Raw genomic sequence first — 27,847 nt, 5'->3', positions numbered from 1 at the left:
AGAAAACCCAACACACTAGCAAGCCATGGTGTTTCTTAGCTCAAGGAAAGCCCTCTGGAAATGCATTTATGCTGCTTCTAGGACCCCAACCAGCATCTCCAGATGGTGTTGTGGTACATGCCATCTGGGGTCAGGAACACTGCACTCCTCTGCTGAATAGCGCAGGTGTGCCTAGAAACTCACTATGCTCTTCTTCTCTGCCTTTCAGCTCCAGCTAGTTTGAATAATTCCCTTCTCACTAGGAGTTTCTTGAGTCTGTGCACTGCATGAAAAATTTGATTGATTGATGCTTCTGGATGGCTAAATGCTCGGAAAAACTAAAAACATAAGTACTTCTGAAAGTTTGTCCTCTACTGCTCTCAGCAAAGTAGCAACAGTAGTTATGAGGCTGACAACTGCTTATAATCAGTAATGCACCAGCTAAACACTTCTTGTACTTCAAAGGCTAACCTAGTCTCTTGCTACTCATGCCCCTTCTGTGCAAGAGCAAACCACCTCATCCATGTTTCTCCTTCTTTGTCAGAAATGCCAGCCACAGCAAGCAATTTCTCTTTTTTTTTTTTTCCCATGCCACCTCTTCTTCCTGGAATGTCCTCTCTGAACACAGGTATAAAACCACAATCCTGTCATGTACTTCAAGTCCCTACTCAAGACCAATTCCTCCAGCAAATGTAAGCAATGGTATGAGAGCAGCTCACCAGATGGTCTACTGGGACTACAAACAAGCAGCTCCTTGTCTTTGTCTCTACATGCCCATGAATGTTCCCATCTTAAATTAGGCTGATGGGTCTACTACCATCCATCAGCTGTTCCCATCTTTGGCACAGAAAGAACTGCTGGAGTCATGGAAACTATTACAATTCTCAATCCTCAAAACAGCCATGAAACTGCACGGGGATCTTGGGAGAAATTTCCTTCAGCATCCTTTCTCCTCCTTTGAGTTAAGTTTCACTGCACTGGGACTAGAATCCATTCTTTTGTCTGCCAAAGGGAAGCTAAGAAACTGAGAATGTAAGGCTCATTTAGGCTGTGCTGCAAAGAAATGATACCAAGGAAAGGATTTTTTTTTTCAAGGAGATGGTTGCATCACGAATCTGAATTCCAAAGAATACCATTATCTGTGGCCACAGGGTAACAAATGGAAGCTTTTTTTTTCTGTGCTGATAAATACATGTGAACAGAAGCTATCAGATCTCTATTCATAATTAATGCTACAGTGGATGGACTGGCCCATCTAGAAGACATATATTATTTATAAACTTGAAACTGACCCACTGTAAAGCCTGTGAAGGCATGCCTTCCTCAGCAGCTGATGCTCTGCTTCTACATTATGTCATAAGAAATATGGTCTCCTGGTAGCACTTAAGTGCTGCTGCAATTAAAATTTGCACCATGCAACAATATTGGCAAAGTATTATTTTTCAGGGTGGTTCCTATGCTACTACATTTTCCCTGCAGCCAGAAGGACCATCCAAGAGTCTCTAGGTTCTTAATGAAGCTATCCAAGGAGTTCCAGAGTCTTACAAACTCCCTGGATTAATTGTACAGAAGAGAACAAGCTTTCTTATACAGTCCTGTATGTATAAACATAACAATTTTATTCTGAAGAAAATATTCTTCTTGATTGCAATGGGTGATTGAGTCCCAGAGGGCAAAATAGCTCCAGAAGTGGCAAGAGCTCAACTAAAAAGGTCAAGTACCTTTAGTTTTGAAGGCAAAATTGCACAGCTTGCATACATAAGGCCGGACATCAGTGTGAGTGCGGATATGTTTTTTGAGCATGCTTGGCTTTTTACAGCGAATGCCACATTCTTCACAAATGTACTTTCCTCGGCCACGACCTCTGACATAGACATAATCCTCATTTGATTTATACCTGTTGGAAGAGAGCAAGTATTTAAGTCATTCAGATTTTAGGTCTGATACATGTTGAAACATCAATGCAAACTCACAGAAGTCCAAAGGAACTACTGAATTTTCAGTATGGAACTCATAAAGTATTTGGCTTTCAGAGAATGTACTGGCCCAAATATATTTAAACAATATGAAACCAACAAGTTGCAGTATGAGAACAGTATAAACACCTTGTCAGGAAACCAATGAAGAACCATTCCTACAGACACAACTCTAAATATAAGCCTATAGGTTGGATTTCAGCTCACTGTATTCTTGTACAGCACAGACATTTACCACCACTGAAAACAGCATTCTTTTGTAGCACCTTTCATTTAACTATTTTAGTGTATTTTTCCCTTGGGATCAGATAAATCACATCCTGGAAATTCCTGTTTCTTGCCATTAAGCATAAAGGGAACATGGATGACGAGCAAGGATATATTCATTCACATTACACATGCCTGACATCCCCAAAGATAAACTGCTCCCCAAAGAGACATGGAGTTGATTTCACTCAGGTATGTGATGCTTTAGAAATAAAATGGTCAAACACAGATACTTTGAAGAAAGCTATTACTGAAATTTTTCTTATGGCATAGAAACGACACACAGACATAAGGTTTCTATTTTTTTTTTTGCTGATCACATAGTGTGTAGTTAGAAAATAAATAAGATATGAAAATCTATGTAAAGCTGTACATTGCCTTTATTATCACGTAAATTGTTAATACTGAAATCTAAAGGAGTCTAGGGAATCTATTCAGGCTGTTCTGATGTTTGAAGACTGCATTCCTTTGGGGAAGAATTCCATCCTCATTCACTCAAGGTAAAATCCAGGAAGTGCAAGAACTGAGAAATAATATTTCTTCTGCTCTCTATCCTCCATTGCCCTCATCCTAAGCAGCACATAGTGCTTTCAGTCATTCTGTGGATGCACAACCCACAAAATATCGTTGATACTGACATTCAGTACTTCAAATAAAAAAGGAACTATGTGAAAGATTCTGTTAATGTGATGATAACTCTACAAGAAAAAAGTGGCAATTTTTTGGGTTACAGAGCTGGAACATTTTTCAAGTGTGCTGTTCTTAGATGAACACTTTCCCATATGTTTAGCTATATCATAGGCAATATAAATTCTGAAGTTAATATTCTAGAAAAACAGTGTCCTGTTCTGAAGTCAATCTTCTTATGTTTTAAACTCATTAGCTCCTCTTTCAAATGCAGATGCCTAAATTCAGGTTTATTTCATCTCATTTCCAACAAAGTTGTACTTCTCCCATATCCTTCATTGTCCCTGGCAGCATGGACAAAACTGGAATAGTCTAAAATAATGTAGTATTTAGTCATCTCTCTAGCAGGTTTTCTGTACAATATTTTCGGGATCTTGGCTGCCCCATTTCCCAGGTTCTCCTTCATATGCACATGCCAAGGACTGCTAGTCATCTCTCTATCCAATGCTTCATCAACTTCCTCCAAGCTTTCTCCCACAGACAAAAAAATTAAAAGTCCATTATTATTTGAAATACTGCTCTTTTATCTTCTCTTCATCTCTCCTTACAGTCTGATTTTTCTGGGATGGAGTCTACCGTACCACCCCTGATTGACACTGGTAAGATAAATGCTGTGCTACTACATGTGCTTTTCTGTTGCTCCATCTCTGCTCTTCTTCTGCTTGACCTCATTCCACTGGCTTCTGTCACCTGTCAGATCCCATTGGACACAAAGAGAATGATAAAACATGTGTCTCTTCATCATTCATATAGATGGTTTTTGGCCACAACTGACCTTGACTCTTTAAGTATGCTTCATCATAACAATGACTGTAAGAGAAATGACACACACAAACTTGACATTTAAAGAAGGGCTGGTGCAAAAACTAAAAGACCAGAAGTCAGAGTCATGGTGATTACCTTTTAGACCTCAGGAATATTCGATCTTACTGTTAGTTTGTGCCTCTCTCAAAGCTTTGAGTAATTTCCCCCTTCCTACTATGTAATGTCCATGTAAGGACTTTGGCCACTGCTGCTCAGAATTTGACTAGGATGGGACTCTTGAGTTAAAAAGCATTAACAAGTCTCAGAGTCCTGCAATTTCTATTCAAAATGTTATTTTATTTGGGTTCTTCAATTAGAGTCTATTACTGGTAGATATGAAAGTACAAACATAAGCAAATGGTAAATTCTTGCTGTCAGCTAATGTCATTAAACTAGGTGTCAGATAAGCAGGCATGCTTGTCCTGTCCCTTCTTTCTTTGCACACCACTAGGAACTAACTGTCCTGCAGCAAGGATTGAACCTGAAATTGCCGCTTTTCTTTGAGAAATACTGCTTCATATCACATCAGTCACATCTGCAGTCAGATGATGGAAGGCAGAATTTGTAATTCAGATAATTTCACTTGAATCAAGCCACCTGCCAGTGGTAACAATGCAGGGTTTAGTTTCTTCCTTCCAAACTCCCTCTGCTATGATGCTTACAAAAAGCTCTTGATGGGCTTTCTGCGGTGAGGTGGTGATGTGCTGTGACATCTGGTGGCACTGGCTGACATTTGGACTCGATCTCAGAGGTCTCTTCCAACTGCAACAACTCTATGATTCAATGATCTACTTTTTGCCTCAATTCTGATTCTGCTCCTTCAGCTTCTTACTCATCCCCAGCCCCAGCTATCTGCTTTTTGCCCAGCTGCCGTATGAATGCTCCACCCCACTGGCACAAGGCAGCTGCAGAGCTCCACTTGCCTGCCAGGTGGACAGGCTTTCACACAAACCAAAAGCAGACAGCCACAGATCTTCCTCAGCTAATTACCTTCTTCACACCTATGAAACAAAAGCAATCACAAAGCCTAAGGAAACCCATTCCCCATGAAAACCGAAAACCAAAATGAAAATATCCTGCTGAAACAAGGTACAACCATCCATGCTTGTCTATCCAGGGGAGAAAATGTGACATGAAGACAACAGACATATGCTATATAGTTCATTGCACTATGTGCTGAGAGGAGATGGAGGTGTGCTTGAAGAGAGAAGAACAAAATAGATCAACAAACAGTCAAGAAGAAGCAAGCATAGAAACCCATCCACATCAAAAACTAGCTTTAAGAAGTGATAGAAAATAGATAGCTTTAAGCGCAATAGACAACAATTTGAAGCGAAGGAAAAGTTAAATAACCCTGACAGAAAGCAGTGCTAGACATGATAATAATATCTAAGGTATATTACACCAATTTAAAAAATAGCCAAATGAATGTCAAGAATGGAAGGAATTAATCTGTTCTTCCACAAATAATTATTGTAAAATGTACCATGAAGTTATGATGCATGAGGAAAGAGTGCATCACTGCATCACCTAATTTGCTGCAGTTTTGCAGGTTTTATGTTTCTATTGAGGAAGTCCCAGTCTATTGCACAGACTATTTGTTCTCCCCACTCCAGAAACTGATGTGCACATCAAGGTTTCATATGTTTTGTTTTACTCAAAGGGTATCTAAACATAGCCAAGTATTACTAGGAGACATTTCTAAGTGAAGTGTGAATTACATAATTTTACTCAAATATTTTCATAAACCTTATTGATGTACAGGAAAACTTAAGGTAGTGCAATTAACATACAAAATTTATTGACGTAAGTAGATTGTAGAAGTTTTTTATAGAGTGATCTGCTACAGCTCACACTCAGGTGAATCCTCCTTTAAGTTGCTTTTCTTAACACACTTTTACTCTTCTGACCTCTCATCATGTAGCTTACATCAAGGCAGACTATCTTCAGCTGGGTCATCCAAATTCAGAAATGGTACAAAGTGGGAAGCAATTTTATACTTCAAAGTGGGAGTGAGTTGAAGCACCAGCTCTTTACATTTCTTGTAAACTTAGGCTTACAACTGAATTTGGCTCACTCTTGTAAAGCCAGTCTACTGACTTAAGTACCAGGACAAGGTACAACTACAGAGAACAGGACAAGGGTGTCTGGGCCAGCACACCTATAAAAACCTCCAAAAGAACTTTTTTAGTCTTTCAGGCAAGGTGTAGGCTATACTCCTTCAGTGTTGCAGACTAGAGAAATGGCAATGGTAATTTCATGGGGATTACTCAATCACAGAAAAAAACACATCAATGAAGGACAATTGAGATTTTAAAGGGTACAAACTGACAGGAGAAGGAAATGGATGCATCAATTTCTCACATCTCCCTCCTGACCTATTTAGTTACCCCAATAAAACAGTGCTCTGGGACCATCTAAGTTTGGTAAGACTACAAATCACATCTTGTTTAGCCACCTGACTATGCACAACTAAAAACTAGTAAACTAACTCTATTGGGTCAGAATACTGTAAAAGAAACTCAACAATATCTTCCATTTTAGAGAATACCGCAGAGACAAACAAGTGTCTATTCAATTTTCCTTTCTTAACAAGTTTCTTAAGCCTCAAAACAATGTTAATTGGCTTTCCCCTCTTTGTTATTTGCTTCTGTTATCACTTGAGTAATAGATTGTCATAGTAAAATGAAACAGTATTTTATCAACCATACATGACAGATCTATGGATTAGCCTTAGATACCATAGATTTCATTGGCATTTTACATTTTATCTCCAAAAGCCAACCTCAGTAAATAATACAATATTGCAAGAATAAGAACACCTTGTCAACCCGTTCAACTGAGTGGAAGTACACAGTGCCTAAAAATGGAAACACATCCTCATGGAAGTCATTAAATACAAAGAAATGGCACAGAAAATATCAAAATGTTAACAGTTCATCCACTTCCTTATGACTTAAGAAATTAAAGTAACAATTTCCAGTGAGTGCTCTCACACAGACGGAAAACAATTGTCTTAATAGCAAAGTAGCAAAGTGAGCATACAAGTACCCTGTGGTGCATTTTAAGACTGACAAATACACAAAAAAGAAGAGACTTGGGAGCTACAGGACATGGCAAGAATACAGAAGACTGTTCACATTCTAATTCATTCATATTCATTTTCAAATGTCTGTAAAATGACAGGCTGAGTTTTAAATTTCCAGTTATATTTTCTTACCCTCCTTCAAAGATTTTAATTCGTATCGGCTCAGTTTGTTTGGATGTAATGTCTTTATCTCCATGAATGTCTCCTTTTACTCTTTCTTTTATAATATTCCCCACTACTTTCTTTTCAAGCTTGCTGCCAAACAAGAAGAATGGCTCATGTTTCATCTGTAGAACAAAGTCAAGCAAGGGTGTTACTTCTGGAGCATAAAATAAACGCACACTTCATTTCAAATACTTTTAACATTCCAGGTCAAAGCCAAACTCTCATTCTGGTCCAACTCTATACAATGAATTAATCTGTCCCATTTAATTTTACAGAGAATAAAAGAGGAGGCAACACAGACAAATTTTTACAAGTCTTGACAGAAAATACAATATTGTATCTTTCCTCAGGAAAAAAAAATAATGGAAAATAGATATGAAAAAGCCTCAGAAGGTAATTTATTGCCATTACAGAATTTTCCCTGGCACTATTAGCAAACCCTTAATCTGTGAGGAAGAGCCAATGTGTAAAAGACATTAAATGGATCTGAAGATCCTTACTCAATTTTATCTTAATCTTTTCTTACAAAAGCATGTGGATGTTTGTGTCTGACACACGGTTTATCAGGAAAAACAAAGGGCAAAATAAAAGGCGATAATGTGTCAGACTCTGGCACACATAAATGGAAGGCTTTAAAAGCCTCACTTTTTACATCTGATTTTGAAAATAGAAACAGAGACAGAGACAGTAGCAGTAGCAGAGCTTGCAGAAGGATAAACTGAGGCTCCAAAGTTGTCTTGGGAAGATGTCACTGGCTGATTTCCCAATAGGGAAATTAAAAAAAAATTGACTCACATTTTATACTTTACTAGAAATTTCTCACATAAACATATATGCATTTAATTTTATTAAAATTTCTTATTTACCTGAGCAAACTGCTTCCATGCACTTGATGATGTCAGTTTACCAGCTCCAGGTCTGTGCATAGCAGCCAGGGTGTAGATTTCCGTGGTGTTTTTTTGCTTGGACCTTAAAAGTGCTAAAGTGGTCTTTGTACTTAACCCAGATGGATTTGGGTTACATGAACTTATACACCATGAGGCATAAACAGAAGCTTTGAGGGTTGGTTGCTGAGTGTAATTGGGTTTTGTATAGTTTAAGAAACACCAGCTCACAGTAGTCGTAGTACGCAGACTTGGGAACTGAAGGATCTGTTGAAAATCTGCTACGTCTGTCAGGAGAATGGTTGAGGCTGTGACTTTCCCAACAGCATTAGATGACATCTGGACCAACATCCCAAGAGGTAATTTTTGATGTTTCAGTTGGTCTTCTGCCTGAATTTCTCCTGGTGGCAATGAAGACCTCTGTGGACTCATGCTCATATCTGAGGCTGTTTCATCCACATCCAACTCTTCTGGTGAGTCTCTTCCTTCAGATGGGCCACTGGACTTCTGTCCCGGGGATGCGGAATCAAAACTGGAAAGTTTCTCTCTGCTCAGTGGGAATGCATCAGCTCCCGCCATGCTGACAGGCGGAAAATCTTGAGATGTTGAGGATGACAGCGATGAAGAGGATGACATGGATGGCAGACTTTCTTTTGGCTCAGTAGCACAGCTCTGCCTTACTAGTTGAGGCTTCTGCATTCTTGGATAATCTTTCTTTATATCTGAGTTAGTCAACTCAACTGCACTTAGCTCCTCAACTATCTGTCCATACATTTTTTCTTCTTTGACTCGTTTCTGCTGCTTGGTCTCCATGAAGAGGTCCAAGCTGCTGGCAGGGGAAAGCATTCGTTTGCTTCCTCCCAAGGTAGAAGCCATGTCAGAAGTGGAAGGCAGACACAAGGGAATTGGTGCCTCCAGTCCAAGTGGAAGTGTCTGCGGCACCTTCCACAAGGGATATTTTTCTAGTCCTCCATGATGACCCAACATCTGAGCTATGTTAAATCCAATTCCTTGCATGGTTGCATTAGTTGCCAATGTTCTTTGAGAAACTGTCTCATCAACTTTACATATTACAATTGCAGGACTGTTGCTCTGCCCAAGGATCTGGGAAATGCTTGTGTACATGACACTACCATAAGATGGCACGTGGGTTTGTATCCTGACGGGAACAACTGTTCCTGGCAAAGACTGCACAGATCCATCACTTGGGGAATCAAAATCTGTCTGAAGATGCTGCTCAGAGGAGGTATCTGTTGGTTTAATGCTATGGTCTGACTGGTACTTAGCAAGAGTATTTTTTGAATATGACCCAGATGTTCCTGAGTAATGCTGGTATGCTTGTTCTTTAGCGTGCACATAATCAGCTGCTTTCTTTCCAATAAGCTCAGGTGCATGTTCCAGGTGATAACTTGGAGGTACATCTATTTGGAAAGCCTGTTTGGCATAAGATTTCTGCAGCTGTTGTACAAATGGATGCTGGAAGTGCAGAGGTTCTGTGCAGGACTGCCACAAGATAGGCTGCTGAGATGGTGGTAAGTGAACCATGCAGACAGCTGGATAGGGGAACTGAAACAAGGTGCTGTGAATAGGGGGAAACGGGACTTTTTCCTGATGTGCAAATAGCTGCTGCTGCCCTGATGGATGTTTGTTAGGAATATAAGGTGCTTGTTGGATTAAGGGAGTCCTTAACATTTCTGGGCTGTCTGCAACAAGAGCCTGTTGCTGGGCAAGGTGGGATGAGCTATTACTAAGCTGAGCACAAGAGCCAATAGCCTGTTTTCCAGAGTCATCCACCTGAATGGGCTGGAGAACAGAGGAAGGGGAGTGATGCCAGACAAGCTGGGAAGAGCGAAGACCAACCTGTGAATGTTCCATCTGCTCCTGCTTTATACTTTGTTCTGTGCTCTGATCAGTCTGAGAAATCTCTGGAAAACCACTGAAGGAAGCTTGGCGAACCAAGAAGCATTTCTTCCTTTCTCGGGATGGAGACAATGCCACAGTAGGTGTTCCAGCTGAAGAGGCATGAGACAGGTTCCCATAATCAAAGGATTTACTTCGGATCTCTGGGATTTCAGCAGCATGAGGACAGGGCATCTGTTCAGACGAACAGCGTCTCATTTCCCTCTGATGGTGATGCCCAGGGACGGAAAGTGAGTAAGCACCTGCTGGAACTGTTAAAAACTCGGACTGTTTTCCAAATTCATCTTGTTTGGAAGGTGTGATGAACTTCATATTCTCTTCTCTTTCAAAAGACATTGAAAAACTTGAACTGTGGGACAAATTACTTTCTTGGCTAGGACTGCGAGAGAGACTTGTACCTGTCGACTCAAAGCTGGATTCCCCAGAGGAGTGCTCCATGTCAGCCAGTCTTAAACGCTTCTTTTTGGGTGGTAGCTTTTCAGCTGGAAGCTGAGAAAGGGTTTCACTTCTCTGGGGCCACTGGAATTCTTCAGTGGGTCTCTCTGGCTCTTTACTCTGCACTTCTTTATCTTTCTCAGGCTTATCTGGCTCCTCTGTGACACGAATTTCAGGTACCTGTATGTTGGGCTGGCGAACCAGCCTGGGCTGGATATGACAGGGTTGAGGCTGCTGGGACGGGGATGGCTTACTGCTGTCAGCATTTTCCATTTGTGGAGCTCGGTCTGGGCTCATTGGGGACTCACAAATCTCACTCTCACATGTTTCAGATGGTGAATACATCTTTTCCTGCTGGCATGCAATATGTTCTGTAGATTCAGACCTTTCGAATGAGTTTGGCCGACTCAATGAATTTGTGTGCTGAATGACAGAGATGACATTTCCAGGGGGCTTTCTAACCAGTGATTCCGCAGCCTTTTCTTGCTCTGCAGTAAGGGATGGGTCTTCCAAAGAAGCTGCTGGACTTCCAGACTGCAAGTAAGGCCTGCACATTTCAAAACGTTCTGCATGGCAATGGGGAGCGTTTTCCAGGCCTTGAAAGGCAAATCCACTTCTTGGCACTTCCTGAATTTGGGATTTCGGATCGAAGTCCAAAGGTTGAATTCCCCCAGGGGTGCCAGTTGTACTGCTGCAAATCATAGGACTATCTTCCTCATCTCCAACACTCTCCTCTTTCCTGCGCTTTCTGTTTTCAAAAGTTGTTCCAAGCATGGATGGCACCGACTGGGATTGTCCAAGTGCATCAACAAAAAACTCTCCCCCTTTGTTCATCCCACTTAAGGATGGTGAGTCCCTGTAGCTCTGCTTCTGAACTTCAAATTCTTCCCACTTTCTGTAGTGCTTCCCACTGGCATCATAGTCATAAAAGGTCTTGTCTCCTTTCTTCTCCTTTAAGGATGGTCCTTTGTCACCTGCTGTCTGTCTGCTCGAAGCAATAATAATATTTTTCCCTTGTCTTCCATGATAATCTGAATCCGAGTGTCCCTCCTGTACAGATGGCAGTTCAAAGGCAGCCTGCCTTCTCAACATTCTTTGGTGGGATATTCCCACTGTCCCAGGATAAAATACATCATCAGAGCCAGTCATCTTCTCATCAAATGAATGGCTTCCTCTCAGAGATGGGGGAACACTTAGGCTGTTTGCAGAAGAGGTTGGCATGGAGTTACTTCTAATAAGAGGAGATGAATCTACTGGGGGCTCTAGAAGGACAGGCACATCACCCTGCTGACTCACTTGGTACAAGTTAGATTCACTTTTGATGGATGATGTGGTCTGGGATTGTCTACATTCTGTATTGCTGCCTGGATAAACTTGTGTAGATTTAATAGTGCTCAAATTATTGGAGTCAATGAGTTCCTCTTTATTTGGAGTCAGGTGAGAAATATGTTCCTCAAGCATCTTGATATCTAATCTGTTATTTAAAAGAGGTGATGGGTCTGTTTTGCCCTTTCTACCCATTAAACTGTGTTCCTGATTTGTTGTGGCTACAGTTAGTGCTGTTCTTTGATTGATCCTATAGAACTTCCCAAAAATTATTTCTTCGTAAGACTTTGCATTAGTATTTGGTGGGCTGATTTGCTGCTCAGCGCTTTCTGAGCGGGAAAAATAGCCAGAGTCAGTGCTTCCCTTACTGTGTGGGCTCAGGAGGTTTAATGACTGTTCAGAATCTTGTCCTTTTTTCTCTGACAGTCTTAGTGCAAGTCGCTGTTTAACTGTATGAGAGTCATCAGACTTGGTACTTAAGGATGAGGTTTGCAACATATCAGAGCTAATATATGGTGAACTCTCACTGGGTAACTGAATCCCACTTTTAGGGATAATCAAAATGGGGACTTTCATCGGCCCCACCAAGGACTCCTCCATGGAGGAGTGAAAGCCACTCCTGCTGGCAATGTCCAGTGGGAGCTGTGAGACAGGGCTCAGTTTGTCAGACCCTTCCACCAGGAGTGAGGTCTCCTCATCCGTGTCTGTGCTTTGCTCTCCATCTGAATGAATTTCAGCTTCCACATCGATGTAACTGGCATCAAGGTCCAATTTAGAGACTGCTGACTCTGTGAAAGGTACCAACCCTGCCTTAATTGCATGGGCATGTGACTTCCTGTGTTTGTAAAGGTTGCTTTTCGTCTTGAAGGAGAAACCACAAGGGACACAAGGGTACGGTCGCTCACCAGTATGAGACCTAATATGCTTTTTAAGTACACTAGGTTTGGCACAGGCCCGATTACAGTAAGGACAAATGTACTTGCCAGGCTTTTTGGGTTTGTGCTCTTTTTTGTGAGCATCTTCTGATTGTTCTAAAGATTTCTGTGAATATTGGCTGTATGCAGGGTTCAAACTTGAAATCTTCTTCCTGGAGAAACCTCCACTATGGCTATGCATATGAAAAGGAAACAAGTCCTCTGAGGCAACTGACTGCAAGTGGCTAGGAAACTGCCATGGAGGGCCTTCCAAGCTCTGATGTGGCTTTATGTTGTGCAAGAAGCCTTGTGGCAACGAATGCTGTGGAAAGGAAAGTGAATGTTGACATGAATAAGGGCTTGGACGATGCTGTGGATATTGCTTCTCTGTGACTTGCTGTGCAGCTTCATTTGATGATACCAGTTTCCCAGAACTAAAAAGTTGTGCTGAGGCCGTGTTTCCTACTTGCTCATGATCTATTTGTGGTTGCCGCTGTACTTCTTGACTGCCGAAAGTGCTCATCTTAATAACAGCTGAATGTTCTTGCCTCCATCTACTTGGTACTTTAGCAGGTTCTCCAGACCTTGAGGTAGCTTTTTGCCCTATAGCTGTGTCCCCAGAGTCCATTTTGTTACACAAGGTCTTAAGTGCTAGTTCACTTGAAAGCTGTGCAGACACATGGAGTGTGCCCAAAGCTGTGCTTTTCAAAGTCTTGTTGCTCCCATTTTTCCAGGGCTGTTGCAAGTTCACAGACTTTTCTTTCTCTTTGGAACTTTCCACGCAGTAGTCTATAGGCATTAGATTTGTGTCTGTACACTAATGAGAGTATTACACAGTTCTGTTCATGGCATGAACTTTCCTAAACAGTTTATTGTACATTTGCAAAGACTTGTTATAGCATTTGGACATGTTTCATTACTATGAAGTACTGAGATGAAGAATGACCCAGAGATTGTGATCTCCTAGAACAAAGTCGTCTTCATCTCCTCCATGGTGACACAGCCATCTGTACAGAAATGTAAAATAAAAAAGAAAACAAACCCGCACACACCAGTTAGTACAGCCATACTAAACAACATCAGTGCAGTCTATTTAGCCTTACATGGAAATTACTGAGGGACTTCAGCAAAAGTAACTACATTTCATTAAACTCCCTTTTGTGAGCAGACACAGTACAGACTGGCTCCAGAGACTGCACACAAGCATAATCACTACTCAATAGCAGCTCTAGGATTGGAAAATAAAGACCTACACTTTCCAAATTAAACAGTAGTTTTGGAAGGCTTTCAGGGGACAGTTTAAAGGCTTGATCTCAAAAAGTCCACCACTTACTTTCAAAGCCCTTTCAGCAAATCACTGCTGAAAATAGAAGCCTAACACTGTGAGTGGGAATTACCTTATCCAGTATTACTCACTTAGGGTTCAGACATGCACTTTAGTCACCTGGCCTTCCTCTCAAGTCAAAGTAGGTTGATCAGAGAAGAAATATTCCCATATCATGACAGATGCTTCTGACATAAAGGCTGTCCATGCACAAGGCCGTCCACTATGGAGATGCTTGTTTCTAACTAGTCAGCTTGGGGTGTATACTGAATATTGCTAAAAAACTGCTGAAGCGAGGCACTTCTTACCTTAGATCATCTAACTGGTTTTATAAGAAGGTGTTGTTTGCCATTTTAAACTACTTTTAAACAGTCAAAAACGAGACATCAAAGAAGCATTTCAAACCCAGCATTACTGGTACCTTTCCCCAACTCCATCTTCAAATCACTATGTTAAATTCTAGTGAGAATGTCTTGCCAGATGTAAAGGATATATTAGAGATTTTTGTTAATGTGACTTTAGCATTTTAGATTTCACTGTTGAAACAATTCCATGCAGGTATACATGCATTTTTAATGCTTAAACACAAAAAGGTTTTCACAGTTTCATTAAAAAGACCAAAAGCTCAGAGGTATGATTTTCATAGAAAAGTATGGCATTTGAATTTGAAGTAAAATTTTCCTCTCTGTTTTCACGATATCCAAACACAAAACATTTTCTAGATAAAATAGTGAGAATTATATAGACAACCATGATTTAACTACAGCAAGGAAAAGAGAAAAAAAATCAGTATTACAGATACTGGAATACTTTTCATTCCTACAGTGGACAAAATGAATTTGGCTTAAAGAAACAATAGCAAAGTGCAGGAAAACACACACGTAATAGGCACTTCAGATTTTTATTTCAGTATAAAGTAATTACCTGCATCTTCTAAACATCTAATAGGCATGACTATCTTCAAATTCCCTGTGGGGGAAAAAAATACAATTATAAGAAATTTTTGATATTAGGTATAGATGATGATGAAAATCTTCTATTATTTACAGTAGAGGACTGAAAATTTCATTTACCCATCCACTAGAAAATTTTATGTTGTGTCTTAGAGGTCTGAGTAATTACATTTGAAGACTCTAAGCATGAATAGTTTTAAAGGACTTAGGTTTCTAATGTGTAGATGAATAACAGCAAGTCTAAACTAATAAAGTCTCACCTTCCTGAATCAGTGAAAAGAGAGCTGCCAATGTACCTCTTCATTCCTATGCCTTTGTTAAGCCTGGATTATCCCTGAATCCCCTCGGCAAATCCCCTTTCAATGCCTCTCTCCAGCTAATACTTTTACACCCCAGGCCTCTCATTAAACGTTTCAGGGACCAGCACAAACTCCTGGTCAGGGTGTCACAACTGAGGGACAAGAAAATGTAGTGAAACAGGAGTCGGTGTCCAAATTAACACCTGTGTGATAGTACTACAGAATGTATTGCTGCTTTCTCAGAGAAGAAATTTACAGAAGAAAATTACAGAATACATGGTTAAAAGACCTCTGTGACTGCCATGATTTGCCACCTTTCTGACTGCCACCACACTGCAGGCTACTCTGTATTGTTGAAAAGACCAGCTCAGAGAAGAGGGAGCATGAGCATCATCTCATTGCCTTAAGACCATTTCTCCCACAAAACGATGACTCTCAGTTTTTGACCAATCTTTCTTCAAAAAGATTTCTGCTTTTGTTTCAATAAAAAGAATATATGTTCAATTGTGACAACAAAAGCAGCAATGACAGTGTTTATTAGTTTTATTCATGCCAAAAGTCAGAGCATCGCTAAAAAACAGACCTTTAGAAACAGCTGGAACATTAGCTTCAGACTAGGGGATACAGACTATTGTAATGATCCTCAATTAGCAACTATCACAAAGAAGCTGGAGTACTCATGTTTATTTTTCACTGAATGACACCAAAAAATTATCAAAAACTAACAGCTTATAAAGAAAAAAAAAAATCAATAAAAAATTGAAAAATATTTTTTAGTTCTTTGTAATTAATATCACTTTCCAAGAACAAATGGACATTAGCAAAGCCTAATAACTTGACAGAAATAGAATCAGTACCATGCCACCTGTTATGAATTAATCATTAGTAGTACAAATAATATATCAGTAGTTAGGCCAGCAATAACTGATGGAATGTTGGTGTAGTCAACTAATTTTTTAACTACAGAGAAATCCCCTGTAGTACAAAATAACAGCAAGTTATCAAATGCAAACCAGAATGTTTTAGATCATAATGTCATTTAGCTTTGATGTGCTAATGGCTTCTTTAAATAAGTCTGTTGTCTTATTCTCTAAATTAAAAAAGAAAAATACAATGAAAGTGTATATTTTTTTTTTATTTCCTTATCCACTTCCTCAAAGAAAAAGTGTCAGTCCAAATGGAAAAAGAAATCCCTGTGCACGAGTTACATTGTACCAGAAGTGGTTACTGCACAGCAGCTCGGCAGGGGCGCATGAGGAAATGGCAGGGAAGTGGCCCAGCACTTCCAGCAGCTGAGCTACGCTGAATCCCAGGCGGCTAATGATGCCAATATATGAGCACAGAGTAAAGGAAAATATGTGGCTTGAGAAAGCAGAAACAGGGACAGGAGTGAATGGTCCTCGCTGAGAGAGCAAAAGGGTATTTTCCATCTTCAAAGAAAAATATTCCTTATTAGGCAATTTTGCAAATGATGAAAGAGAAATTTCTAGAAGATGGCAGTATCCTTTCTTTCCATATTCCTTTTACTGAGAGCACCTTTAAAGAAGAAATCTGCCAGTCACAGCAATTTATTTCAGCTTTATTTCAGCAAAAGGTGATGCTAATATACATCCAAAACTTTTCTGTTCTGCACTGAGAACTGTTACAGAGTGAAAGCGCTTCTTCAGTCCTGCAACTTCAGAACATTCTATACAATTTTTCAGCCTCCACTATGAAACAGGTAGAGACTAATTACAGGGATTATTGATGGCTTAAGTATGGCAAGAGTCACTCTCCTGGGAAAAATAAATCCCTTTCCAGAATGAACATAGTAATTTCTGGTTTGGTTTGAGCTGCCATCCATCCTGTGTCAAAGATGGCTTTAATATTACTTCTCTTGTTCTTTTTCTCCTCCCTAACAGGAGAAATGTAGGACACTGCAAAGCTAGTTGGCATTGTGTCTGTTTTATCCAGTCAAAACTCTATCTCATCTGGCTGCATCCAAAGCCTAGCTTAAACCAACAAAATACTTCAATTTTTCCAAGTGATCAATGTTTCTCCTTCAGAAAAAAATTGCAAATACACTTTTAAATATTGCTTTTCATCAAATACATACTACTCGATAGGCAAAAACCCATTATATTTCAAGTACTGCCTATTCAAGGAACTAAGGATGATAAAAGGGCACAATTTTTTTAATACCTTTGGCACGGCTCAGCTCTGCTGGAGTGAGTAAGAGCAGCCCACCTACCCGGATCAGAAGCTGTATGGGAGTTGCACGGAGCACATTGTTTGACAGGAGCTGCAAAGTCCTTCCTGGCCTGTGGCCAAGCCAGGTTTCCTGGCAGGAATGGGGCCCGAGAGCCAGCTCCCCTAGTCACATTAGCTGTGCTATCTGCCTGCTTCAAAACAGGACATTTCACTCCTATGAAAACTTTGAACATGAGAAGATTACTTGGAAACCAGGAGCTGTATTTATGTCAGATGCACCTACTAAATCAAGACTTTGAAAACTTTCTAGAAAGGAACATTATCCTTTTGCTCCTTTTTTAACGAGAGTGCCTTTGTGAGCTGTATGCAGGGGATGTATATCTGATTGACTGCAGAGCTCCAAGATTATTCCTTCTTTTCTTTTTTTTTCCTCTTTTTTTTTCAGACCATTAAAATGGTTACACTCAACAGCTTTAAAATAAAATTTGGCAAAATATTACTTTTACTGCTTCTCAATTTGTAGATCATATTACAGTTCTTGCAAGTGAACAAATTGGAAGCTTATGTCTTCCAGGCTAAATCCTGAGTACACCATACAGAATAAATATTGACTCTAGCATAAGGACTAAGGGTCAGATCTAGCCTTGTTTTAAATCTTTTCTGTCCAGCTCTGCCAGCACAAAGCTGGCCTAAAACCACAGTAACTGGCCCCCAAAGAATTTGTATTCTATAGGGCAAGTGTTAGCTCAGACAAGCTGCAGTGGCTCCTATGAAATCCTCACACTCATGCACAGACTTCTGCCAAGACCCTTATTAGGCAAGTCTAGTTTATGTCTGGGATAAGCACAGCAGCCTTACTGGAGAGGCCACCTCTGAACTCTTCCCCACCTGCAGCTGAGAAGAAAATTGCCTTGGCTTTCAGGAAGAAAGGCAGCATACTTTCAGCTTGCTGTCCTACATGTTTCCTTCTGTCTTACTAACGAGATTCCCCAAAGAACTCCTTGGTGTTGATATCCCAGTGAAAAATGTAAAAAGACTGAGATCATTAGTAAAACATGGATTTAAAGTTTCTCCTGCATAGGCAAAGTCATAGATGGGCTAAGTCTGAAGAAGATCTCTCAACCAGCACCCAGTGTGCACCTCTGAACTGAAGGATTTAACTGGTATGAAGGTAGATAAGCATTTGTCCCTCCTTCTTTCCAAGGTTATATATTCATTCATGGGCTGAGGATGTTATGTAGCAACATAACAAAAAGAATGCAGTCCTTGGGGGGTACAGTTTTGGCATTTTACACAAATGAAAAACAAGATGACCAACTGACACTTGGCAAAGTCTGAATTACTGGGAATGGGAGCATGCTTGTGCTTTTGCTCCAGTTTGGCAGGAATTGCAAGGCATCATTTTGCATATGCGAATCAAAAAAGTCAGCTCTTTTAAAAGAGGTTAGATGTATTTATTTTAGTCTGCCACTTTCTATGTTATAACTGCTGTTGTTAGCTCTTCAGATTTGAAGATACTACTCTAATTTGTTAATTTAATTCCACCCCAGATGTTCTAACTGCCCTCTGGATTTCAGTGCTTTTCTGAATGTATTGTCACTCTCCAAAATCAGCCAGAGAACCACAGTTTTGGAAAAACTGAAATATTTAAATTAATACTTATGGGTTTGGTTGGATTTTCAGGTTTTTTTGGGTGGTTTTTTTTTTTGAGTAGTTTTTATTTTAATTTGGGCAGCTGAACTAATTATTACAATATACTTTTTAAAATGTCATTTAAAAGTACCATCCACTACAAACCCAAACACTGCTCAGCAAATGCACCCAGTACACAATGATCTAACAAACTGTACTGAGTTTACCTGAGGTCAAGTTCCAGGGCAGGATCTGTTCTCCATTGCTATACTGTGCTCACACGGATTCCCCAAGAAGCCAGGAACTGAGGGCACTCACTGAGAGGATCCAGTTACAGATACATCAAGGGCAGACTGCAGCCTCACTGTGACCAAACAACAACTTCAGGCTTTTGGGCACATTTGTGTCCCTGGTAGTTGCTGGTTTCAGGGGACAGATTCTGTGCATGTAAAACTAAAAGTGGTGTAAAACCTGGCATTTTGATTTGTGCAATTATTATTTTAGTGCTTGAGCTGTATTTGGCTTATACTTTGAGAACTGTACTAGAATCTCAGCCCTTGAGAACTGGCATCTAACACATTTTAGACAACTGTAGTAGAATTGAATATTTAATTATTTTTATGTTTTTACCAAATTCACCTCAATCATAATTATTTCATATAATTCAAAATATTACCTGAGACCATTATGAGAGTATGCTGAAGAACATACTTTAAAAGCACCACAAGATGACAATCAACACCTACTAAGAAAACAATCAAGTAATCAAATCTGTTGTACCCTAACACCTGACAACCTGAACTGTAGGATCTTAGACCTGTTCAGACATTTCATATAAATGTCTGTGTGTACTTGCTGTGATGAAGACTTAAACTCTAAATGTGACCTTACTCAGACCCTACTGAGTCAGAGGTCAGGCACAGACTAAGATAAAAATCAGTTTTGAAACAAGAGCCGCTTATTACAAGATTTGACTCAGAGAGACTTAAAGGACACAAATTATTCCAACAAGAAGGAGAGCCAAATTCTGCTCTACATTAACCTGGTACGAATCTGAAGCAATGAGCTGCAAATCCAAGGACATCATTCCAGATTTATTCCTCATAAAAACAAACAGAATCAGACCACTTAGGTTTGGGCTTTTACATTCGACATACAAAATACCTGTAGTTATTTGCCAGAAGGTGAAAATAAACTAATCCAACACCTCTAAGATGTCTACAGAGAGAATTGTAACCTATATTGCAAGAAATGCTCAATTACACAGTAGTGAGAAAACATGAGTGATTTTCACTAAGAGATGTTGGTTTGTATTATAAATGCTTTGAGTACAGCTGCAGCAAAATACTCAGTTTTTGCTATGTTAAGTATCTCAAATATAATTTTAAACTGCTGTTCTCTGTAGAAGAACAGCACCAACCAAAAACCTTAAGTTCATATTGAGTGTATTTTAAGAAGCCATATAGGAAGTCTAGAGTAGAAATACTTTAACACTGACCTTTTAACTATAATGACCAGGATTTCTCACTTAAAAATATATCACTATTTCCTTTTTCAGCATTATATACAATGTGATACATATACATTACTATCAGATGGAAAAAAAATGTATAAAAAAAGGCTTAATGTTGCCAAAGACCAGTTGAACAGTTATTTCCACAGGATGAATATTAAAGGAGGAAAAAAAAAAATAAAAAACTTTGCAGGAGCCAAATTAATTTAAATGCTTCCTTTATAGGTAGGAATTTGAAAACAAATCTCAATTCTTCTCCTTGAACTGAACAAAATCCTGCTATCAAAGAGATGCCAAAACAGCCAACAAGTCAAAGAATCTTGTCAACCAATTAGCAGTTAATTGATCCCTCTGATCCCACTGCTTTTAATGGATCAGGTAAATATTTTGTTTCTGGTTGCCTCATCTTGCTGTGAACCTCAAGAGTCTGACAGAGCGTGTCTGATAACACAAAATCTACCTGTTCTGTCTGACTGCCTTCTGACATGGGCATCCTGAATCTGTCTCTATACAAAGGAAAGGATTGGGATTATTCAGATATGAAACTAAACAAGAGAACTATATAAATTGCTAATCATTTCACACTGGTACTTATTTCCTTGGCGAGCAAGTTAAAAAATGAAAACAGTTTAATAAAATACCAATCATTTCCCATGTGGACCTTAAAATGTAATGGCAGAGCAACAGCAGATCTGACAGGCAGTACTTCCAGGATTATTAAAATTTCAGAAGGCAACGAAAACACGACCATTGTTTTGCCCTGCCCATCACCCCACCCCACTCCCCATTTTCTTTTGAGCTGTAGTACACAGTGATTTATAAGAGTGAGAACAGCTCCCATGCAGAGAACAGTTAGAAACCAATGCCCACCAAGGTCCTCTTTAAACACCATTTTGATGGCTGAAACAAGGTTTATGTGATGCCTAATCCCATTGGTGCTATCTGCAGAACAACGAGTGTCTCTCAAGGGTGAATTAAGTAGTAAGCAACAGTATTTACTAAATACACATTAACAATGTACAGGAGTATCCAAAACAGTGCTGAGATACGAATGAGCTCTTAATTCTCGGACTACTCTCTGTCAGCAGAAACTCAACTTTATCTCGCTTTCTTCTGAGCCACAGCAGTCAAACATAAGGACACTGTGCCAAACCATAGAAGTGTCAAATAGTTTCTAATCTAAGAATTACTTTTCACCATGTAGAAAAGAAATGGAGTTTTGGCCCTGCCCAAAAAGGGCTAAAATCTTCTGCAAAGCAAAAGCTCGGACACTAACCAATGATGCTATGTGATGCCACTGGGATTGCAATGGAAGCCTTGCATTTGGAAGAACTGGTGAAAATTACTGAGATTAAAGAATTTTCTTCTCAATTCAACACAAAGGAAAGTGTTAATCGGAAAGGGAAATTTCACACCCAATGAAGGACAGATTAAGTCCTGACTATGAATTTAGCAGCACCTCATAAGGATAAAGTGTATGCAAAAAGCAAGATTCCCATGCAGATGTGGTTTGTAGTCATTTATAGACTTATAAAACATCATCTACAGTGGGAAGGGTAAGAGTTCAAACTGTTAAAGTTGTCAGATATAAGAATTTTCCCAACTGAAAGACAGGCAAAGGCTGAAATGCCTCATCATTTTCATACAAGGATTGCAAAAGGGCAGCCACTGGGGAGAACACAGCTGCACTGGTAAACCTCTGTTAAGATATCATACAGCTTTCCCCCAGGTTTTCCCAGAGGGAAAAAAACCCCAAAATTTGAGTAAATATTGCAGCATTTTTTGGTACAAAGTAATTATTCTTCTCATGCCAAAAGAAAATACTAGGCAAATATCAGGCCTTAGCCTAGCATTTTCACCTCAGAAGGAAAATATAACTGAATTTTCTGGGAAGTGAGGTTTTTTAAGTTAAAAAGTTACACAATCCTAATTATGCAACCGTGGCAGATTTTGTGAACAGTCATGCCTCCTTTCACACCATGTCAAAAGAAACCACTTTCATTTCACATGAAAATATCAGTGTCTTTCAAACACCTTTTTGAATGAGCAAATGCACTGCCTCAGACTGAAACTCTCGCCCTGGCAAGAATTACATATGAAGACATTTATAGTACGTGAGCTTGCATTTGTTTTTCACTCACACCAATTATTATACAAGCTTATTTTAAAACCTGTCTTTGTTTACTAAGCTCTGTGGTCATCACATGTCAAAACAAAAAGAGGCACATGCCAAACACCAACAGTATGTTCTTACTATTTTTTTTCCACTTTTTGCCCCCAAAGTAGAATGGGTCTTCACAGCAGTTTTATTTCAATTCATCCTGAATACTTTTTAAGAGTTCACCTGAGATCAGCTATTAAGCCTCAAATCCTAAATATTGCATAGATGTCACAACAGCCACTACTCAGCAGTCAAAATGTTTTATTTTGAAAAATGACTCAATACAGGCATTTTGGTGCAGCAAATCCAGCCACTGAGCATTGCCTAAAGATTCTGATCACTAGAGAGGTAATGTAGGATACATTAATTAGACTGCATATTTAAAAATGCTGCTTTCTTTATAACTCTCAGGACAGGCAGCACAGGAAAAGAATAATAAAAAATCTCTTTAAAATTATTTGAATCATATTTTACAGTACTTTGTTCGTTTTTACTGTATGAAGCATTGAAAGCCAGTATGTATAACATTCAATTGCATCAGAACACCTCTTAAAAATTCAGCAAAATATGCATATGCTTTTTGCTACATTTTGTAGGTACACATGAAATTTCACTCTTTGCACTTAAGTTTCTTTTTGCAAAACCCAAATCAACTGTGTTTATTGACATTACCAACATTCTCACAAGCAAACACTTCTAAAGAGATGAATGTCTACCAAAATGCCTGAAACTGCATTTCAAACCTCTGTTATTATAGAGCTGTTGCTATTTAAGGCACAGACCAAGCTGACAACTAAGTCAAGATTTCAACAAGAACAACATAATAAAACCCAAAACATTTTTCAGGAAAGACAGTGGTCAGATTTCATTATGACTTTTTACCAGACAAGGATAGATCGGAGGGCATCACCACAGCACCTTAAAGTTTTATCTACGCGTCCCACATGCCACTAACTTTTGTAACTACTCCAAGGAAACCTGCAATATGAAACTATTGAACACCAAATTACTCCTGTCCATGAGAAGCTGAAGTAAGGGCAGCAAAGAATCCTAATTTCAGCCACCAGGTAAGAGCTCAACAGGCTCTAAGAGGACATTCTCTCTTGAAGATCCATCAAAAGGGAAAGCAACTGTAGCTCAGCTTTAAAAAACTCCAGACAACTTCATACAGGGTTCTCCTTCTCCTGCATCCTGCCTGGCTCATTCCATCAAGTTTAGCTTTTATTTCCATTGTCAGAAGTGGAAAGAGAATTCACCTAACAGTCTGGCCCAAAAGTACCTTAGGTGCTTGCAATACACCAATGATACTTGCACACAACAAACAAAAGAAAGCATCACCAACACGCAACCCAATACTTTGAGTTGGAAGAGACCTTTAAAGATCAAGTTCAACTCCCAAACATCCCCATGTCTAGCCCTCAACATTCCCTTTATAGACAGGGAAATTATCACATAGAGTATATGTACAGGCATGCACGTTTGCAAAGCTAGACTTGAAGTAATTATTACTGAACGCTCCTTAGGATAGGACAATCTGAAATGTTGCACTGCCAGCCAAAACCATATAGGGCTATTTTCCTTTAGACCACATTGCAATGTTTTATCACTCAGACCACCTAAGATAAATAATCCACTTAATCGACTTGCTCATTCAATTGAACTCTTCCCCCTCCTTTTCCCTTCCTCCCCCACCATCAGGGTTTGAGGACAGCCTGTTCGCCTGGAGATGGTGAATCACTACAAGCCAGCAGGCCCACTCGGTTCCTCAAAAGTCACAAAAGGTGTAAAAATAGCTCGTACTAATGAAGCAAGTACAGCGTCAGCAGCCAGATGAGCGTGGGTGATCTGATAAGGGTCTGCTGTTGCAAAGGGCAAATTATTAAGAGAATGCTTCTGCCTCTCTCTCTTTTTATTAAGCTTTGTTCTTCCTTTGCTGAAACCAGCCCTCTGCAACGCCTGATAAATGACATCTGACAAGGCTGGCTGTAATTGCCAGTTTCATACCAGTGCAGGAAGTGGTGCCTCTCTACGAGCCAAAGGTACAGTGGAGATGTCACTAAAAAAAACCCCAACAAATAAAGAGAGGCACAAATAAAGCCTAAAAATAGCCAGGACTACCCACTGAGTATGACTGTGTGGGTATATTTAGTCTGTCTAACACCAACTCTCCTTGTTAAAAACACAATTTTACCTTTATGCAAAACAGCTTCCTGTTTCTAACTTGAGAAACTTGAGAACACAAGGGGGGTAAAAGTCAGATTTTAAAATCATCCCCTTTTCATTGACATCATAACAAGAGTAAAGATGAGAAGACCAGGCAAATCTTCCATGTGGCTTTTGCATCCTGACATGCCATAACAAATAATCGGAAGCTTTCCATTACAACATCCCAATAGACAACCCATCGAACTATGGGAACAGATTCAGAGGAAAAACCACAGCTGCACCAGCAAACTGGGGAGCAGCAGGAGGTGAAGGCAGGGGCAGGTCCCACGCCCTGGAGCATGGCTGTGCCCGGCCAGCAGTAGTGGGACACGGTGGCTCTCTCACAGCCTGGTCCTGCATGCCACACCTGCCCTGGGCTGGTGCACAGCCCCTCCCTGGCACCAAGGACCTGCCAGGAAGGGAGACATCAGGTGCTGCCATTTCAGGTGCAGCCAAAGGGTCGCCCCTTGGCCGAGAACAGGAGGGCTTGGCCTACTGCCAGTGCCGGCCGGCCTTGCTTGGGCTGCCACAGGAACCATCCACTGCTCCTCCTGACAGCAGCCCCGAGCCTCCCGTGGGTTTGACTGCAACAGGACAAGCACAGCTACACTCAGCTGAGATGTTCAGAGGTGTTCAGCCAAGTCTCCCGCCAGGGAAACTCCGTGCTCCTGCAGGCCATGCGCTTTGCTCCCTGCTTCCCTAAAGGAAGGCAGGGACGGTCCCCCCCAATCCCCCTCAGAACATCTGCAACTATTTAAAGCCTGTGACTGGAATACCACTACTGGAGCAACACTCATGCCAAATTCCTAGTGCTGACTAGTGCTCTGCATGAGCTGTGCAAAGAAATGGTCTCTCCCACAATTTTGCTTTTTCTACTTGATATCATGACTCGTTTGGCTGACGCACACAAGAGGGGTTTGTTTCATTATTATGCAGCCTTTCTGTGTGCCTCCAAATACCGCCCATCACTTCTACTAGGCTAAACAAAAACACACACGTTTTCACCAGACTTTTTCTCATTTACAACAGGAAAAAAAAAGCCCACTGTAGTATATTGCCAACTTCACATGCAAGATCCAATCCAAATGATTATTCTGAAGTTAGAATTTTTATTTTCCTCTGATTTAAACATTAAACAAAATGTAATTGAAGTTAATAAGATTAAATTTTTAACATTAACTACAGTGGGAAATTGAGACTGTGTTCTTTTCTTGATATGCTGTGATTAATTCCCACTGATGCAAGAGCATTCTTTGTGCAGCATCATAGTTTAGTCTTTTCACTCTTTGCCTTAGCAGTAAATTTAATAATCACTGATTTTTTAACTAGAATAGATAAACATGATGATGTAAGACAAATCATTTGATGATACTATTCTTCAGACAATTTAATTTTCATCTGAAATGAAGAATAGATGTTATTATATTAGAGGAAATACAGATAAAATTAATTATTAGTAGGCTTAAATACTGAAGACCATATTCTGGATGTATATTTCCATAAAGTTAATAGGAAGCAGGACCACATATTCTCAATCACTTTGAGGATCTTAAGTTATAAAGTACACAACCTTCTGTGTAGCTCTCCACTCAGAACAGAAATTCTGTCTAAGCAACAGTAATATAGTACCAGTCTTTTTAAGATTTTACCTATTTAAAGAAACATACAAAGGAGAAGATTAAACTAGAAAAACTGCAGAAAAGTGTATTAAGAAAACATAACATTTACTATTATATTGCATTTTCTAAAATTCTGTAGAATAGACTGAAATTCCAAAATCAGGGAAAGAAATCTTTTTTGATAAGTTCCTGCCATAGGCTTTCTCCTTTGGCCAGTGTTTAAACTATGGGTGCTGGAACCTTCTTGTCCCAAATGCAGAATCATGGAATCATTTAGATTAGAAAAGACTGTTAATATCATTAAGCCCAACCATTAACTTAACACTATTAAGTCCACCATTAAACCATGTCCCTAAGTGCCACATCCACAAGACTTTAAATACTTCCAGGAATGGTGACTCCACCACTGCCCTATTAAAGCAGCCTGATCCAGTACTATGAAGAAAGTTTTCCTCATACTCAAACTAAACCTCCCCTGGTGCAACTTAAGGCCATTTTACCCTGCCCTAAAGTAAGTCCCTAACTCACACCTTCACAAACAGATGGCATAGGTGGGGTGGGAGACTGGATATAGTGGTGTCCTGCACTTCAGATGGGACAGTAGTTCCACAATGACATTTCCCACAAAATGAAAGCCTACAGGAGGTTAAAGCACACCATGGGCAAATGGAGGCAGTGGGCACCAGCACAGGACAGCAGGGTAGGCTGCAACGGGAGCTACGGGAGGCAGTAAAGAAATACAGCATTAAGAAGAGTCTGCACTATCTCACATCATCCTACATCCTGCTGCAGGTTGCTTTTCCTGCCACAGCCTTCTCCCTCCCGCCCCTGCACGGTGTCATTTTCCCCACTGTGCACTCCCCTCCCACTCACCAACACATAAGGCACACCATGATTTATGTCACCTCTCAAATCTGGCCCAGCATCTCGGAGGTGCAAGCATAGATGAAGTCTACAAAAGGATTAATTTGCTTTATTGCCAATTGCAACAGGCAAGTGGCTCGGCTCACAATGCAATTTTATCCTCAGGAGACCTGCAGGAGGTGGGAGCAGGTTGCCACGAGCCTGGTGCCTTCTGCGCACTGACATATGTCCTTGTTGCTGGGCAAAAGGGCACATCCAATTAGGTGTCTTTTATTATTAACGTTCTGCTGTTTCATCTCTTGATCATGTATCCTCCTCTTGGCCCCTCTGCACCCCAGCTTGTGTAACGCACCAACATCTGCAGACACACTGCTCTACCTGGGAAAGCTCAAGTGGAAATCTGGTGGTGGAGACCAGCTATCTTCCTCTTGTAGACGCAAGCAATATCACACTAACTAGATTCCTCAAGCTAAAAGGATGAGAAATATGAGGTATCTGCCTTGATGGGAGTAATAATTACAATGTATTATTAACAAAACTCAGGTTTCATCATTAACTGGACTCAGGTTTCAAGAGCTGATCTCACCCTAATGATCCTCCAAATTACATCCAGTCTTTCCTTCTGAGTGGATCTAGTACCAG

General features: G+C 40.1%; 1 protein-coding gene across 7 annotated transcripts in view; it reads right to left on the bottom strand.

Annotated features, from left to right (window-relative positions):
- HIVEP2 (HIVEP zinc finger 2) overlaps positions 1-27,847 on the bottom strand; it is a 136,840-nt gene that overhangs the window by 11,588 nt on the left and 97,405 nt on the right. For all 7 annotated transcript variants that reach the window (XM_064708281.1, XM_064708280.1, XM_064708278.1 and 4 more), the window contains 4 exons: positions 14,694-14,738; positions 7,833-13,452; positions 6,934-7,088; positions 1,701-1,876 (listed from right to left, as the gene is read on the bottom strand). In XM_064708281.1, coding sequence (XP_064564351.1) covers positions 1,701-1,876; positions 6,934-7,088; positions 7,833-13,244 — 5,743 coding nt within the window. In that variant the 5' untranslated portion in view covers positions 13,245-13,452; positions 14,694-14,738. The remainder of the gene's footprint in view (positions 1-1,700; positions 1,877-6,933; positions 7,089-7,832; positions 13,453-14,693; positions 14,739-27,847) is intronic.

This window comes from Zonotrichia leucophrys, chromosome 3 (assembly GCF_028769735.1).
Source record: "Zonotrichia leucophrys gambelii isolate GWCS_2022_RI chromosome 3, RI_Zleu_2.0, whole genome shotgun sequence".
In the NCBI taxonomy this organism is placed as follows: Eukaryota; Metazoa; Chordata; class Aves; order Passeriformes; family Passerellidae; genus Zonotrichia; species Zonotrichia leucophrys.
Note: the sequence above shows the minus strand (reverse complement) of the source record. Positions and strands in the feature narration are given on the sequence as shown.